Raw genomic sequence first — 17,562 nt, 5'->3', positions numbered from 1 at the left:
ACTTGTCCACTCACATATATATTGTTTATGTATTTATTTTTAAGACTGCACAATACACCACCAGAAGCTGCATATTTAATGTCTGGTTTTCACTAGTATGTGAACAGTGAAGTTCCTGTATAAAATCCACATCTTAAATGTGGATTTTAAATGTGGATTAAAAGATGTGTATAAAATCCACATCTTAACCACACAATGTGTCATTGTTCCTTGCTTCCTTCATTCCATAGACCCACGTGATGCAGTTGTTGCATGTGTAACCTTTTATTTTGTTTTATTCAAGTTTGTTATTTTTCTTTGTTTTATTAGGTGTGGTTTTTTTAGTTCTTTTTTGAATTATGCCTTTTCCTAAAGCCTATCTGTTTTGCAAAATAGCTCTTCAACAGATCTCCGATTCAGTATGGCTTTGTGTGATGAGGAGAAGAAATTCCGGCAGCAACGAAAAGATAATATCATGCATAGCATGAAGTCATTTCTAGGAGAAGAAAACAGCAAGAACTTGACCACTTCCCGTGATGTAAGTTTGGAGAGTTCACATCAAGATTAGTATCCCCTGTGGATAGTAGAAGGGGTTAATGTAAAGAGAGAGAAGAAAAGCAGAAAAGTTTCTTTTTCCTCTGTGTACATACTGCGTTTAGGATGGGGAACAATTTTTCTCCTGCCCTAAGGCAGGAGAAAAGATGCACTTAAATAAGGTATGTCCATTATATGCAAGAGGACAAGACTGCATAAATGCCATCGTCAGATAGAAATCACAGCTCTTCATCTGCACTGGCACCTTAAACAAACTGATGTAACTTCTAATCTGGCTTGTTTTAATTCTTTGAAGGCTATGCTGGGGTTAGAATTCTGCATGGAAGGAGATGTATCCCTGTGTTTTATTCTACTCTGATGCTGAATTCCTTTGTTATTCCTGATGCTGAAGACCTTTGTTAAGGTCTCGATTCTGAGCCGAGATCGTCATCTGAAAAAACACCTGAAGGGCACGTGCAGTATCTGCTGCACAAGGAGCATGTGGTGGCTCTGGGCATGCACACAATGGTGGAACCTGCCCTTGCATGCTTGATCTTCAGATTGTGCTCTTTAACATCGCCTTGGCTGTATGGCCTTCATGTCTAAAGGATCAGGCAGGAAACGAGCTGTTTTGGTGTCAGAGTCAGTTGAGAATTGATTTTCTTTCCTTCCTCTCTTTTTCCTTTGCTTGTTTTATAGGATTAGGATTATGGAGCTTAATTCTTAGAGGGTATCAGAAGCTGCAGCTTTCATCAACTCACAAGTGCTCTGTACTTTAAAATGTCAACCCAGTAGAGCTAGATAGACTGATGAAGGTTTGGGTCACATTAAAGTGAGGAAGTGTGCTGAACCCTACTTACGCTTTCAGTGATTTTGTACAGCAGTGCTTTATTTCAAGTTAATGAAGGATACGCTTGGTCCAGGTCCAGTTTCTTTTATTGTTCTAGCTTTTCCATCCTCCTCTTTCTTCCCTGTTTGTTCCCTGCCTAGTGTTTTGCTTCCAGCATTGGGACAGGATGACTGTTCGGGGTGGGTCAAGCAGCTAACAGAATCAGTGAATTAGTCTGGCTTTAAGACACTGGTTCCTTCTGTGCATTTTAGTATGAACAGAATATGTCAGTCTTATGCAGAAACTGGAACCAACATAGAAGAATTGCCTTCTAAATTTCTATTAAGTTTTCAGTAGGTAATAAAGGTGTTATTGACATGCACTTTTGAACTTTTTCTTGCTTAATACAATGTGCTTGAATGTTTTTTCTGAGGAAGATGAAAGAATTTGAGAATATTGTGGATATTTTATTTGTAGAGATATATATCACGCACATTGTGTACAAACATTTTGAAGGTTGTTTTTGTAAAAAAAAATAAAATCAATGAAGTTATTTTATTGTTGATACGTGTAAATCTTATCTGAGCAGATATTTCTGGATGACATTGTTCTGATCTTCTTCAGCAGACATATCTTTCTCAGAAAAGATGCAAAGATGTTCTGCCAAGATCCAGGTAGGATTGGAGTGATGCTTAGTGCCTAAAGTGTCAGTTCTATGCAGGTGGTATATATGCATCAGTAAATCTCATTATTGCAAAAGCTAGGTAAGCTTTCATATTCTTTTTATCATCATCTTCCCTTGGTATCCTTCGCTGTCTCAAAGTTCATCAGTGTAGCTGCATCTTCCAAGACCAGGCAGTAATCTCTTTTTGTAGGCTTATCAACCCTAGAAGGACTGAGGTAATGTGATCCTCCCCTTTTTCATACGCCAAGTGTGTATTTCTAAGCTGACTTGTCAAATTTTTTAGCTGCTTCTAGTGATGAAAAATCCTTTTTGTTCAAATTAAAATACAGTTTTGTCCTTATAGCCTGTCATTTTTATTTTTATTGCTAGAGATGTGAGATAGCAGGAGGATTTATAGGATGTTTAAAGTCTTAACATGGCATCAGGAGACATAAGTATTCTTAGCTGCCTATGAGTCATTGTTTGATCTTAAACAAGTCACTTACTCAGAGTTCATCTAAGTTTCTTCATCTGTGAATAGCAACATGTGTGCCTTGCAGGGATGCTGTGGGATTTTAATACCTGTGAAATAATTACGCATCCCTGAATGGTAGATAAGTGTGTACTTCCAAATCTCCTTGCTTAATGTTGAAACACATTCTGAAAACACAAAGGATGAGATTTCTCGTACCTGTGTTATTACTTCATTTGATAATTTTTGTTGCTTTAAACAATTTTCTAAAAATACAAAAATCAATTAGACTTCTCTAATTCTCTCAGACTGGATTTGCAGAACAATTTTTAATAATATATATGTCCCCCATAGCAAATATTTTCACACCACAGGCATTTTTGTCTGGATTTTGTGCACTGTGTTTCCAGGACAGTTGGACGAAAACATCTGCACCATTCATTCCCAAAACAGGATTTAATGTATTTCAGCTTTTTTTTTTTTTGCCAGGTTACTGAAAAGTATGACTGAGATGGTCTTTTTCAGAGCTCGCTTTTCTGAGATCTTGTTTCCCAAATGCTTTTTATTTTCACATCCAGTTAAAGAGATTAAACAGTCAGCTCTTGGTGAAATGAGGTGCCCAAGGGTTGAAGTAGAAATGTTTTGCACTGAGCCTTTCCCCGTGTTACAATGCTGCTTGGTTTCTAGAAGCAATACAAATGCGTTGATGAAATGCTTCATCGAGATTGTTAAGTCCTGCTCAGCGGAGCTTGTTTGGATTATATCTAGACTGGTTTGTTCAAAACTAGCTTGGGTGCTGTGCAGACCAACCATAGGAAAAAGAAAGCCATGCTGGCCTGGCCCTTTGGTTGTTTAGGAAAAGATGCCACCATATAGAAATAAGCGTGGCAGTATGGCCAGGGATTAGAGCAGTAGGCTTTTGTCACCAGGACTCTTGAACTGAACTCACAGTTTTGCTGTTGGCTTCCTGTGTGACTTCTCTTGTGTACCACTTGTGAATCTATGTTTACTAATCTGCTTGAGTGGAATTAGTACCTCTCTCTACACAGCTTTTACAAAGGATTTCAGCTGCAGAGTCCCTCAGATGAGCAGAGTGCATTAGCCACAGCCTGTATACATGGAGGCATATGCATGCCTCAATCTCATTTCTCCATTCTTTTTCACTGATGAGATGGTTTCTTGCTTCTTTTCCCTTTGTCCTCTGCCTGCAGCTACTTCCACCCTGCCTCTCCCTTACTTATCCTAGAGCAGAACATGTAAGATGGGTGTATGTAATTTCAGATTTCACCATTTCTTTCACTTAAACCTGCTGGAAACTGAATTGCAGCTGAAATGCTGCTTTAATAAAGCTACCTATTTGGTAGTAGCAAATATGTTCTTTGCTTTCCTCTTCATAGCAGGAGAGAACTTTTATTGTCATAACCTTGCTTATGATCTACATGTCAACTAGGATTAGATTGGCTAAAATAAATGGATGCAAAAGTGCAGTAGATGCTTCTCTCCATTTATTTTTTTTTTCAGTGTTTAAGAGGTTTATTTAATGTGGGAAGCTTGCTTCAGCTACTGCCCTCTACTCTAGAGCTCTTTCATTGAACTGCACTTCTGGAAATAAAGTAGAGATTTCAACTCTTCATCCTTTGCTTTGATACCAAGTGGAAATTGAGAGATTCCTATATATACACATACCTCTCTGTATATCCATCCTCCCCCAGTGTAGGAATCTCTGATTCTGTGGGTTAAGTATACAGGAAGAATTTGCAGCCAGGATGCTAGTGACTCTTCTTGACATTCTTTGTTGATCCTCCTTACAGACATCTCTGCATTCTGAAGGAAACTCACATTTTCCCTTGTGCTCGTGCCACATTACTGATGAATAGATTAGTTGAATAGTGGTGCTTTGGAAGTGTTCATGCATACTTTTTCCAGGCTTGCACCTGCAAACCACCCTCTTCATCCTGTTAGGATTTGTCTATGTGGATTAATGAGGTAGTGTTTGTAAAGAGCTTTCAAAGCCTAACGTACATTATTAAATTTCTGATTAGTAATATGGCTCTTCTGTTCAAAGCAACTGCTCCGTTATTGGGGTGTTGGCTTAACAAAACAGGCATGTCCTAAATCTTTACCTTTGTTTTGTCATTTTTGGATAGATAGCTATCTCTGGATATGCATGATGAATGCTGATGCCAATAAATACCTGTGGTTTCTATTACTAAATCTTAACACTTATAAAGAAGATAATCAAATAATCTTACTGCATCAAGAGTAAGTAATTTTTGCAGAACAGAAGCCTCAGGAAATGTCTCACCTTATTTGGTCATTTCCAAGGGGCTATACATTTTTGGTCCACAAGGGAATTTCACTGCTTAAAGTATGGAGCCTATAGAAAAAAACTCAGTAATCACGTGGTCCCTTTTCTTATAACTAATCCCATCCATTGGCAGTTTACGTTGAGTTTCAGTGAAATTTTTGACTGATTACTGGTTTGATCAGATACAGGCTTTCTGCACAAGTGTGTGATTTTTTTACGCTTAGTAACAACTAAGAGGTTTTTGTCTTATCACCATTGAACAGTGGAAAATTCTTCTTGGTTTCTGAAAGCCAGGTGGGACTCTTGCTTAGTCTAAAACTCTTCATGCTGGTATCAAGCGGGCATTTCTTTTTTTCTGTCATATTTCCAGAAGAAGGAAAGAAGTATAACATAAAACTCCTATAAATATGTTTTCAATATGGTATCACTTGTAACTGAATCTGCTCTTGCTCAGTTTTCTCTTAGCAGTTAAATAGGTGTAAGGATGCACATAAATTCTCCTTATCTCACTGATAGTTTTTGCAAGGTTGTTTTAAATCTGAGACTGTCTTCATGCTATTTAGTAATATTCTTTTTTTATTATCAAATGTGGGTTTAAACTCCTTTTAAACTCCTAACCAAAATACTATTAGTCTCTCTTCTGTTTCTTATTAGTAACTTTTGCTGTCTTTGGCTCTGTCACTTAGATATCATTTGGATTAAAGCTGGTCTTTAGATTGCTTTAAAAATTTCTGTGGTTTAGTGACTAAGAAGTTATTAAATAACTGCATTTAATATCTTCTCTACTTTGTTTATTTCCTCAATTAGGGATAATCAGGACAAACATTCCAAAAAAAATCAGAGTATATTTTTATTAAGAAGTCTTACTACAGGTGGAGATATCTTCAAATAAATTCTACTTCTAAAGATATTCAGCAATTAGTGTTCTAAGTACGAGAACATTGTGGGGGCAATAGCTTACTGTTGCCGAGACCTGACTTGGTTTACAGCTGATTTGTAGACTTATTGGCTGTATTTTAAAGTCTGAAGCAGTGCCGCAAATCTGTGCTAGTAAATTGAGCTGGGAATTCTGTACATTTTTTCAGTAGACGGGATGCAAAGGAGAGTCAGTATTTGACTTTCACCCTCTCTATATGTTTTACTATTTGACCTGAAGAATTGAAAAACTGAAGCACTACCCTTCTGTGCCTGTAAAGAACCTAAAATGAAGGATTCTGCACAGTGACTATATTGTCCCCTGTCAGCATGTAGTAAATGAAAAATATGATTCAACAGAATTATAGAAATAGTGTTTGGAAGGAAGCTCTGGAGGTCAGCTAGTCCCAGGTGTCTCTGAAAGGACTACATTATCAGTGCTTAATTTACAGTCAACAGAGAAAATTGGGAGGATTCCGTCTAGCAAGTCCCAGGATAATCCAGAGTTTAGAATATTGCAGAGTCCCAACTCTGATATTCATCGTCCCAGCCTTGGTCTGATCCTGAATTCCATCACCTCATGAGGACTAGCAGCCCAGGAAGCTATCAGTGGCCACATTTGTCCCCTGATCCTTTAATGTCTGTGAGCAGCAGTGAGGTGCAGCACTACTAGTCAGCCCCTCCAGCATGTGCTTTAGGTCATTGTTACAAACTTCTTTGATGGCTTGCACAGTGCTGCCCTTCGAGCAGGGGATTAAACTGCCCTGTGAGGACCACAGCCAGATCAGGAGACTTCTGCTGTTCTTTTAGGGAGAGCCTTACCTACCTCATCCAATTGATTAGGCAATGTGAATAGGACTGCCACAACTTTCTTTCGTCTTGACACACAAAATCCCAAAAGATGTGTGTCTAATTTCATCCCGATGTTCTGTGCAGTCAAGGAGCTGCCTTCTTGTAGAGCATAGCCCCCTGCACCGTCTTCCCTGCCTATCCCTCCTCAGCAGTCTCCACACCTCCATGGCAGTGCATCAGGTGTGCCTGTTGTCCCACCAGGTCTTTATCACTGGCTGTGCCATCCCGTGACTGTGAATGCACATGAGCTTCCATCTTTATTTGTTTCATGTCCAGTCTCTGTATGTTAATACAGAGACTTTCTGAGGTGAGCCTCTGAGCCCTCTCCCTCCTGAGAGGGAATATGCAGGTCCCCCCACTAGCTTTCTCCCATGCATACCTCCTGCATTTGCAGTGTTTGCACCCTTTGCTCGTGTAGTTCTCTGTTGATGACTAGTTAGTCTGAAGTCTTCCTCATTTAATTAGAGAGTCTGTTCAGGAGGATGTTCCTCACTCTTTTGGTTAAGTTGATAGTTATTTTCTGAATGGACCATCCTCATCATCAAGCAAGGCTTCATGAGCAAGACTACAGGAGTCTTCTTCTGATGTTGCCTAGGCGTGGTAACATCTGCCTAAACCATTCCACTTCAAAACGGGAAAGATCAACTCCACAGGCCACAGCTGTGGCCCCCTGTGCCCCGCATTTCTGCTACAAGAGGGGGAAAAACATCTCTCATCTGCTCATCTATATCACTTGTGCCCACATGGATGAGCACTGAGGTGCTGTTACACGCCTTTTGTTGGCACCTCTTGGTTACTGGTGGCCCGCCCCTGGGTGCAACATAAATAGGAAGCTCTTACACACGTGACACTAAGACACTGCAGAATACTTTCTGTTTGGCTAACCTGTGTCTGTGCACAGGCTAGAAAAATTGTAGGTTTCATCTCTGCTGTGAGGATCACTCAATTGTGACCTTATTAGCACAAGGACGGTATGCTTGGCCAGTGACTGATGAGTAACGTTTATTTGCTACTTTAAGTCTTTATCAGAAGTGAGTTGTTCATACTGTGTTCTTCTCATCTATGCAGGTACCAGTGATAGCAGTATTGGGTTCAGGAGGTGGATTTCGTGCCATGGTAGGGTTTGCTGGAGTTATGAAAGCACTTTATGAATCAGGAGTTTTAGACTGTGCAACTTACATTGCTGGCCTCTCTGGATCCACATGGTAAGGATTTTTTCTTTTGTTTTTCTTTCAGTATTTCTTCAGGAAGCTCAAGAACAATTTTTCATGAGAATTAACTTATTTCTAAGGTTGTGATTCACAGCCTATTTTATGTACACACTATCAACAGGTAAATTGCTTAGGGAGCCAGCTGTCTTACTATACAGCATGGCAGTGGAGCAGATCTGCTAGTGGAGGTGTTCTAGAGTGCCTGGAAGGATGGATGAGGACAGCTCAGACTCCAGGTGGTCTTCCTAGCTTTGGTAGCAGGAATAGATGGAAAGAGATGCTACACATATACACCCACGATTCTGTATCAGTGGTCAATGCTGTGCATATTAGAACTGTGTAACTGAGTTTTTCTTCTTATTAGGTGAACCAAAAAAATCAAGCTATTGATATAAACTCGAAATATTTTTGATTGGTTTTCTTTTTCTTATTAAATAAAAGAAAAAAATCAATTAGACTGAATGATGACTCATTCCATTCCAAGTGGATTATATCCTTTTGGGGTACTTCTTGAAGATTCTCAAAATCATTGAAAGATCTTTTGTCCCATTTTAGACTCAGTAGTAGATAAACTTCATAGTAGATTTACTGGGAATGTCCAAGACGTGTTCAGGGATCATTTCTTAGCATAAGGAAATTTGAGCAGATGTATTCCAGCTTGAAGGGAAGAATGCTGATGGCCATGCCGATATGTGATGTGATTTGCTTTGTATCACTGTTATTGTCACTGTTTCGTTTACAAAGTACCGTGGCTTTTTAAAACAATTTGTCAATCAGATGCGAGAGAAGATCTTCCAAGATGTCTCAACTTGAGAATGCCCTAATCAAGTAGTTATGATGTCCTTCTGTCTGACTCAATGAATACTTCATCCTGTCATTAACAGGAACAACATCAGCAGGAGAAAATCAGTGATGTCACTGTGAAAGGCACTCTCTGGGTGTTACAGGCTCAGAGCTTTGTAGGCAGTAGACTAATTTGAACCTGTGTTACGTCTGCCTTAACCAGTCTTCTGAATAAGAGGGTTGCTCTTCGCCCTGCCCAGTGTTATGAATCCACTGCCTTTTGTCTTGTTGGCTTTTATAAAAATTGTTGCAAATTACCCTTTTGGGTGATTTTGGGTGAAGCTTGCTCCCTGCTCCCATACTAAATAGGAAGTTTTCAGAATGCTGGAAGCATTTGAATTGACAGAACAACCTATGGACTAAAATAACAGCTTGTGTTCAGATTTAACTACAAGAGGTTGGCATCCCAAACTTGCCTTTGTTGCATTTTCTGTCACTAATGGTTGGAGAGGCAGATTTACCACTGACTATTAAGCCATCCAGATGTACTGTTTCAAATTTTCCTCAAAAGTTGAAGGTTTCATTTGACTGGATGAGGAGCAATTGAGTTGTGCAATGCTACATGAAGACTTTTCGTTGTCTTTCTAGGGTTGGATTTATAGTCCATATTCTTGAAAGGTCTCAGCTGGGCATGTGGTCTTTTTTCTAGAAAACTCAGGTGTGAATACAAGGTTGACCCAATGGAAACCTGTAGAATATTTATTAAAATAGCAAGATTATCCAAACTGATTCAGTCAGAAACATATGCTGCAAAAAGTTGTATTTAAACAAATTCACTTTTACTGTCACCTATTTGGACTTTCCTTGCTTGATGAATAAATAAATTAACACTTTGACTTTTCTCTTCTCTTCTCTTCTCTTCTCTTCTCTTCTCTTCTCTTCTCTTCTCTTCTCTTCTCTTCTCTTCTCTTCTCTTCTCTTCTCTTCTCTTCTCTTCTCTTCTCTTCTCTTCTCTTCTCTTCTCTTCTCTTCTCTTCTCTTCTCTTCTCTTCTCTTCTCTTCTCTTCTCTTCTCTTCTCTTCTCTTCTCTTCTCTTCTCTTCTCTTCTCTTCTCTTCCCTCCCCCTCCCCCTCCCCCTCCCCCTCTCTCTTTCTCCCTTCTTCCTTTCACTCTCCCTCTCCCCTTTCCGCCTTCCCCTTCTTCCTTCCCCTTCTTCCTTTCCTTTTTCCTTTCTTTTCTTCTATGCAGTCTGTTAGTTGGGAATAATACTCTCTTCTTCTCTTTTTTTTCTGAAGGGTGGAGTATCCCTTTCCTGGAGGGAGAGGCAGGTTTTTGCTTGTTCACTCAGATGCATGCCGAACTTCGGAGCAATGCGTTTACTTCCCTGATTGTTTCTGTCATCTTGCTTCAACCTTGTACTGAATTCTTCATCCTGCATTTTCCTTTCTCTGCTTAGATGGAAGCTTGCTGCTGTGTTTGTTCCACCCACGAGCTGACGTGCATGCTAAGCTTTAGCAACTGTGCAAGGCCTTAATGAATCAAGTCCTTACATCATGCATGTGACAAGGTTCATCATTCTGTCAAGTAAATTGCAGGGCAGTGATCTCAGAGCCAAACTTACACAGTGTGTGTGAAACTGCTACGCAAAATTATGCCTGCAGTATGGTATGTATACCTGAGCCAACTAATGGAATAAATAATAGTGAAAGGAGCCTCTAGTAGATTAGGAAAGCCTGTCTAGAGTCTTCAACCATCCTGTTACCTAAACCAATAAAGTGAAAACCACAGTTGTCTACATGCGTGTCTAAACTTTGTTTTGAGTAAACAAAACTTTAGTTTCCAAAGTTACTCAATGACAAAATTGAGATTTGCCTGATAGGCTTCTTCCAAATCCTCAGACTCAAATCCCTGCACATGTTGTTGTCATAATGCTTCGTGCTATTATGAAAACACCTAGATCCTGGAAAATACACTAATAAACTAGTATATTTTAGTAATTTTTGAATAGTGATTATGCACTGAAGAGCAACAAAAAGGGGTAGATCTTGGAGTGAATGAACTATCTATGTATGCTTATAGAATATCCAGTCCTCCAAACTTAGGCACACTGTGACAACTTGAAAGTCTGATTTTTCAGCCTTCAATAATTCTGTCCATTATCCCTTAAACAGGTAAACGATTAACGCTTTAATCTTTTACATCATAAATGATATGTAAGTGTCTGAAGAATATGTGTTTGTAAGTTTCTATTTAGAACAAATTATTTAGCTTTCTATGTCTTGAAAAAAAAAAAATGACTATTGTGTAAACAGTGAGTAAAAAATCTGATTTAATCAGTTATTGTATCCAATTATTTATGGGATTGTTGTATGGTTCGGGCACCTAAAAAAAACAACAGGGTTTGGCACTCACAGAGCCTATTTCTGTTGCAGGTACATGTCAACTTTGTATTCACATCCGGATTTTCCAGAAAAAGGACCAAAGGAGATTAATCAAGAATTGATGAACTCTGTGAGTCACAACCCACTTCTGCTGCTCACTCCTCAGAAAGTCAAACGCTACATTGAAGCACTGTGGAATAAAAAAAGCTCAGGACAGCCTGTCACATTCACAGATATCTTTGGAATGCTAATAGGTGAAACACTTATCCATAATGTGAGTGCATTTTTATGATTATTGGAGTTGTGAAACTATTGTGTAATAAGTCTGATGCTTTTTTTTTTTTTTTAATATTTAAAGTTATAGTTGAGTGGATACTAGATAATAAACTCATAAAATACCTTCTTGCTCCGGGATGTGTTTCTGAATGGTACTCATTTCTTTAAGAGCTAGGAAAACATCATGCATTCATGTGCAGTGGAAATGAACTCAACTGCTGGATATTTGCAGCATCCTTTCAGCATTATATATCATCCATGAAAATTACAGCTCAAGCATTTTCAACACAAGTTTACAAAATATTGCAACCCCTTTATGCACATTTTGCTATAAGAAAAGCAGCATTTACTTAATGAAATATTACTTACAAGGGGAAAGACCAGATACACATCTCTAGTATTGTTTTTTCTGAGAAATAGCAGTAGCACTTCATAGTGTTGTATTTTATTATTGACAAATCCTATTTGACTGAATTGAGCACATAGTCTTCAAGTTCAAGCGAGTCAGGTAAGCAGAATTTAGATTTGATTTTATCATAAGATTGCAATGTGTTAATAGATTCACAGACTTGTTTTATATATACACTTACAAATTTCATAAGTGTACTTTACAGTTAGTTTTTAAACACTAAAATACTGAAAAACAGGCAACATAGCTTTTAGTAACTGATATATAAAGTGAGTTTCTGACGATAAAGGAGTGTTGATGATCCTGTGAGGTTGGTTAGAAGTCCCTGTTTATTAAGGAGTTAAACAAATGCACAGATATTTAGCTTAAATCTGAAGCTGATACACTTGGTGAAAAATGGATATAAAGCTCTTGGTTATTCAGAGATAACATTTCCTAGTACTATTATGCTGTAATTATTTTCAGTCTGTTTTTGGTTGCGGACACCAGAATATTATTTGAGGAAGATGCAGGCCTTTGCTTAGCGAATGTAAGCCTCTTAATGGTCTGTTTGCTTTTCCTAGTGACAATCTTTCCTGACTTCTCAGAAACAGCATAGATTGGAAAACATATGATCATTAATGACAGTTCTGAATAAGAGAAGGTTTTTCCTAGTTTTATTCGTTAAAGTAACGGAGGGGAAGAACTTGCACTGTCCAACAATACAGTTTTGTTTGTGGTCATGTTATCTTGGATTCTATAATGCATTATATAATGATGCAATGCACCTTCCTATCAACTCTTTGCCTACTCCTTTCCTCCTGAATTGTGCAGATAAAAGGCATTCAAGCAAATTGCTTCCTTTTACAAATTCTTTTGGTCTGTTTTTCTTGGAAGTAAACGAATTTGCCCATTGTCCTGTATTTGAGAACTCTAGAAAAAAAAAGTAGTCTCTGAAATATCAGCAGGCTGTTATAGGATCCTTTTGGACATAACTTCTTTCTTTTCGTGCAGAGAATGGACACCACTCTGAGTAACATGAAGGAGAAAATCAATAAAGCACAGTGTGCTCTCCCACTCTTTACATGTCTCCATGTCAAACCAGATGTCTCAGAGCTTATGTTTGCAGGTATGTTTTCAATCTGTGTGGAGTCATTTGAGAAAAGAAGAGAGATGTGCGTGATTGTTTTTGAAAAACTTCGGAGAATAATTCCATCATGCAACTTGGGTACACTTTGAAATTATTATTGTCATGGCAAGGGTTAGGAAAGATTTTGGCATGATACTAAACATTCCTTGGGGCTTAACAAAATTCACACTGTTGTGAACCAACTACAGGGAGATTTAACTTAAAACAAGAATAGGAAGCTGTGATGCCAAAGTATATACCAAAGCAACACATCAGAAGGACAGTTGTGATAGTTTTAGAATATGATGGGGAAATGGACATGTGCTCAGTGACTTCTAGGAATCTGACAGCAGAATCTGATAACAAGGAGTTACTCAGGAGTAAGCAAACAGATCCTTATGTGGATACTAATTTGGTTGGTGCAGTATGTGGGCACCTGTCTATCAGAGTTACAGGCTTTAGAGAACAGATACTGAATAGGCATATTCCTCATGGCAAATCCTGGAATTGAGCCTTTTCTTGGCTTTTAAGATGCATCTTTACTTGTCTGTATTACCAAGTAAAATGGAAAGACAAAATGAGTGTACTTTAGATCAACTGCCTTTTTTCACTCTTTGTCCCTGGAAATGAGTCCTACCACTGTTTTCGGTTTCTGTGGAATGATAAGTGGTGGCCAAGCTTTGTTCTCTATCTTCTACAAAAAAAAAAAAAAAAAAAAAAAAAAGATTTCCTACCAACTGAAAAGAATGTTGCTTATACAGAAAGTAGGTAAGCAGATTACAGGAGTCAAAATAAAAAACTGGTGTTTCTCCAACAGCAGAAAGCTGCTTAACATTAATATATCAAACAGTAAAAGGGAAACATTTTCAGACAGGCAGGATTATTCTTCTTTATAAGAAGACTGAAATTAAAAATGAACTCCTTTTTACTTCTTGCACAGTGTAAAGTACTGTTGGTAATATAAAAGAGGCTTTTGCTTTCATTTATTTCACAGCTTTTAGTGCCATCCAGTAGCCTCACTTGAGAAACGATCCAGTTTTGCTAGGTGCTGTACAAACACAGGAATATATATGCCTATGTAGTTATCTGTGACTGAGAAGGGAAGCACCAAGCAGCTTGCCCAAGGTTTAGAAATCAAATAATATCCAGATTTCTGAAAAAGAGTATGTGGGAGAGTTGCTGCCAAAAATTTGTTCATAATAGAAAACAAAGTTGTAAATGAATTTATAGTTTTCATAGAAGAATGTCTGCGTTTTTCCTTAAAAGTCTGAAGGCTTTTCATTTGAACATATGTGTAACTATTTTGGTTTTTGATGATGTGGTGGTTTTACTTGGGTGGGTGGCCGAGTTCCACCATGGCCGCTGTCTCACTACCCCTCCTCAAATGGGAAGGGGGAGAAAATATGACACAAATTGCTCAAGGGTTGAGATAAGGATGAGGAGATCACTGAGATCACTCAACAATTATTGTCACAGGCAAAACAGACTCAGAGTAGGGAGATAGTAAGATTTATTGCCTATTACTAACAAGCTAGAGAAGTGAGAAACAAAGGAAAGAAACCAAAAATGCCTTCCCCCCATCCACCCTTTTCTACCTCCTCCTCCCAAGTGGCACAGGGGAATGGGGGAATGGGGGCTGTGGTCAGTCCCTGATGCTTCATCTCCACTGCACCTTCTCGGTCACTTTCTGCCCCTGCTTCACGTGGGGTCCCCCCATGGGATGTTGTCCTTCCCGAACTGATCTTGTGTGGGCTGGCCACAGGCAGCAGATCTTCAAGTACTGCTCCAGATATGAGTCCGTACCACGGGGTCCATCCCTCAGCAGCAAACTGCTCCTCTCCACAGGCTACAGGTCCAGCACGGAATCTGTTCCAGCAGCAGTCCTCCACAGGCCACAGCCTCTGTCAGTGCTGCTCCACCTGCTCCACCATGGTCTCCTCCATGGGCTGCAGCGTGGAACCCTGCTCCACCGTGGTAATCCATGGTCTGCAGGGGGACAGCATACTTCACCATGGTCCTAACCACAGACCGCAGGGGACTTCTGCTCCAGTGCTTGGAGCACCTCTCCCCCTCCTTCTTCACTGACCTTGGTGCCTGCAAGGCTGTTTCTCACTCCTCTCTCTCTCCCAGCTGCTGTGTTCAAAACTTTTTTTTTTTACCTGTCTTAAATATGGTCTCACAGTGGCGCAAAGAACCTTGCTTATTGGCCTGGCTCTGGCCAGCAGCGGGGCCCTTACCTAACATGGGGCAGGTTCTGGATTCTTCTCGCAGAAGCCACCCCTGTGGTCCCCCTGCTACCAAAACCCTGCCACGTAAACCCACTACAGATGACCTTCTGTTTTCTGAGGAATTTTATTTGGGTTCCTAATTTGTTCTTTCTAAAAAACAAAATGATATTTCAGTAATAATCATAGAATCAGTAAGGTTGGAAATGGTCTCTAAAGAAGTCCAGAACTACCTGAAGGCTGGTCAAGTTTCTCAAGCCTTATCATTCTCAAGCTTACAAAAAAGGCATTGCCTCTGTCAATGGATCTTGTTTTCCCTTTTTGAGACCATCACATTTGTTATCATATAGAATGCTAGATCTTGATTGTTTCTGTTTAAGCTTCTTTTCTCCTTTTAGAACTGAACAGCTACTTCTTGTATGAAGTATGTAGAAGGTTTTGAATAAAAATGTTTACACTTTCTTATTTACTAGATTATAGTCATAGGTGAGTTCATGTTGTTTCAAGTTGAAATGCATTAATTATATCAGGTAACATTCCTTTGAGAAGTGATGGTGCAAGATTTCATGTAGCTAGTAATAGTTTTCATGCCCCAGGCTCTGCATGTTTTCCCAACCCATAGTATTCCTGACCCTGGTTGCTCCGGACATACTCAGAACTGCAATAATCATTATAACTGAACATAATTGCAGTGATTTAGTTAAGTGACAGCTTTTTATTTTATTTTTTATTTATTATTATTATTAAGATAGCTTCTTTAATGATAAGGAGATACTGATATCCAGTGTTAAAGAGGGGAGTGTAATTTAACGTTTGGCTTTGGTATTGCATGCTTCCATCCCTCTAACAGCCTCATTTGCCACTTCTCCTACTGCTGTAATGCCAGACCAGTTGAAATTTGGATTATAGGGTTTTGCTCTTGAAACTACTTGTAGTAAACTGACGGTAGCTATCAGCATTTGTGTGAGTGTGTGTGTGTGTGAGTGCTGTCTGTGCATTTATGTGCCCTATCCTGAAGCTGCTAGGTGTATATTGTTGGGAAATTACTACCTTTGTCTTCCCTTCTGAGAGCCAGCTGAAGGCTGGTATGTATATGCTCTTACATGAGGACCACATCCAAACTGCAATCAGTGAGCACGACTGAGACTTTTGACTTCAGTACATTTTGGCTCAAGCCACTAGCAAGGAACTAACCTGCTTAACTGAGACAGAAATTCCCTGAAACACCAAGTATTTCTCTTTGTATGGGGTTCCACTCTCACTTTCTGACCTTCGGGGAGAGACTTGTGTCTTGGGACATTCAAGTCCTGCTCATTTGAATGGCCGCTATCTCAAGAAGCTTCAGGAATGGCAGAGTTAAAGTCCTTTAATTTTAAGACAGACATCTTATTTCCTGAGTGTGGTACATGATTTGAGAAATAATCATCTTTAGTGGAAAAAAAAAGGTGGACTATCACAGATAAAATTAATTCTAATTCTAAATAGTTTAATTATCAACATGGTTCTGAAATATATATCTGCCAACTGCTGTTGATGGTACTCAAAGGGAAATAGCTTTAAATTCCTGGACTGGGTCTTCAAAGGAATTTCCCTCTGTTCCAGTAACAATGAAAATTTATTTTTGTGTGGTTGATATGGAAAATAGGATGTTGTCTCTGACAATGTAGATAGTGTTGCCCCACCAGTGAAACTCACAATAGTCATAATTAAATCTTTCCTTTTCAGTACAAGTGGTTAACGTTCTGGTTAACATTTCAATGGAAATACTGAATACCTGGATGAGTGGATGGCATCCTATGACCTGGGGGGATTTTTAAAGCTCTTTCTTTTGACTTTCCGCTTCAGAATTTTTTTTTTCTAATTTAGTTATAGAAGCAGTCAAATTGATGACTATTAAAAATGTGGAAGTTAAGATAGACGATTGAATGAAATAATGAAAACATATTTTTGTTCCTTTTTGCTCACTTTTTGAAGTGAGTTCTCAGATATTAGCAACTCCACTGGTACCAAAGAAAATATTTCAAAGTCAGCTAAAAATCCATTTTCCAAAAGGACATACACTGTAGAATGGAAATTGCTTTTGAAGTTTTTTTGATTGAATCAGAAACAACATTACAACATTTTATTGTCATAATTTGGTACTAATAATTTCTTTGACTGTCTCTTAGCTTTGCATTTTCTTGTTGGGAACTATTTTTGATGGAATCCAAATGTCTCCTCTTCTGTAATCCTTCACAACATAACAACCTTCCTTGTGATTTCAAACAATGTTTCTGCTGCCTTTGTTGTCTTCATCTGCATATTTGGATGATATATTTGGTAGGATCCCAGTGAAAAGAAAACTTTGCCATGTTGGCACTTCATGTGATGGGGAATTGCATGGAAGCATGAGATGAAAAACAGATGTCATTTTGTTTTTTCTCATTCCTGATGGCTACTTTTTTACATCTGTTTTTCCAACCTTCTATTTTTCCACCAAATTTTTTTGTGATAAAAGAGAATGAGAATTCTTTCTTCACTGTGGCATGAGATTGGTCTTCATTTGAAATAAAACTTTTGACTTTGCATGATGTAAGAGTCATTACTGTTGGCTGTAAATTTAGCATTTAATTTACC

The 17,562-nt window shown here is 38.7% G+C and overlaps 1 protein-coding gene across 6 annotated transcripts in view; it reads left to right on the top strand.

Moving 5' to 3' along the window:
- PLA2G4A (phospholipase A2 group IVA) overlaps nucleotides 1–17,562 on the top strand; it is a 118,406-nt gene that overhangs the window by 81,941 nt on the left and 18,903 nt on the right. For all 6 annotated transcript variants that reach the window (XM_084526985.1, XM_084526987.1, XM_084526984.1 and 3 more), the window contains 4 exons: nucleotides 376–517; nucleotides 7,622–7,758; nucleotides 10,980–11,202; nucleotides 12,607–12,721. In XM_084526985.1, coding sequence (XP_084383111.1) covers nucleotides 376–517; nucleotides 7,622–7,758; nucleotides 10,980–11,202; nucleotides 12,607–12,721 — 617 coding nt within the window. The remainder of the gene's footprint in view (nucleotides 1–375; nucleotides 518–7,621; nucleotides 7,759–10,979; nucleotides 11,203–12,606; nucleotides 12,722–17,562) is intronic.

This window comes from Aythya ferina (genome assembly GCF_964211825.1).
Source record: "Aythya ferina genome assembly, chromosome: 8".
Classification (NCBI taxonomy): domain Eukaryota; kingdom Metazoa; phylum Chordata; class Aves; order Anseriformes; family Anatidae; genus Aythya; species Aythya ferina.
Note: the sequence above shows the minus strand (reverse complement) of the source record. Positions and strands in the feature narration are given on the sequence as shown.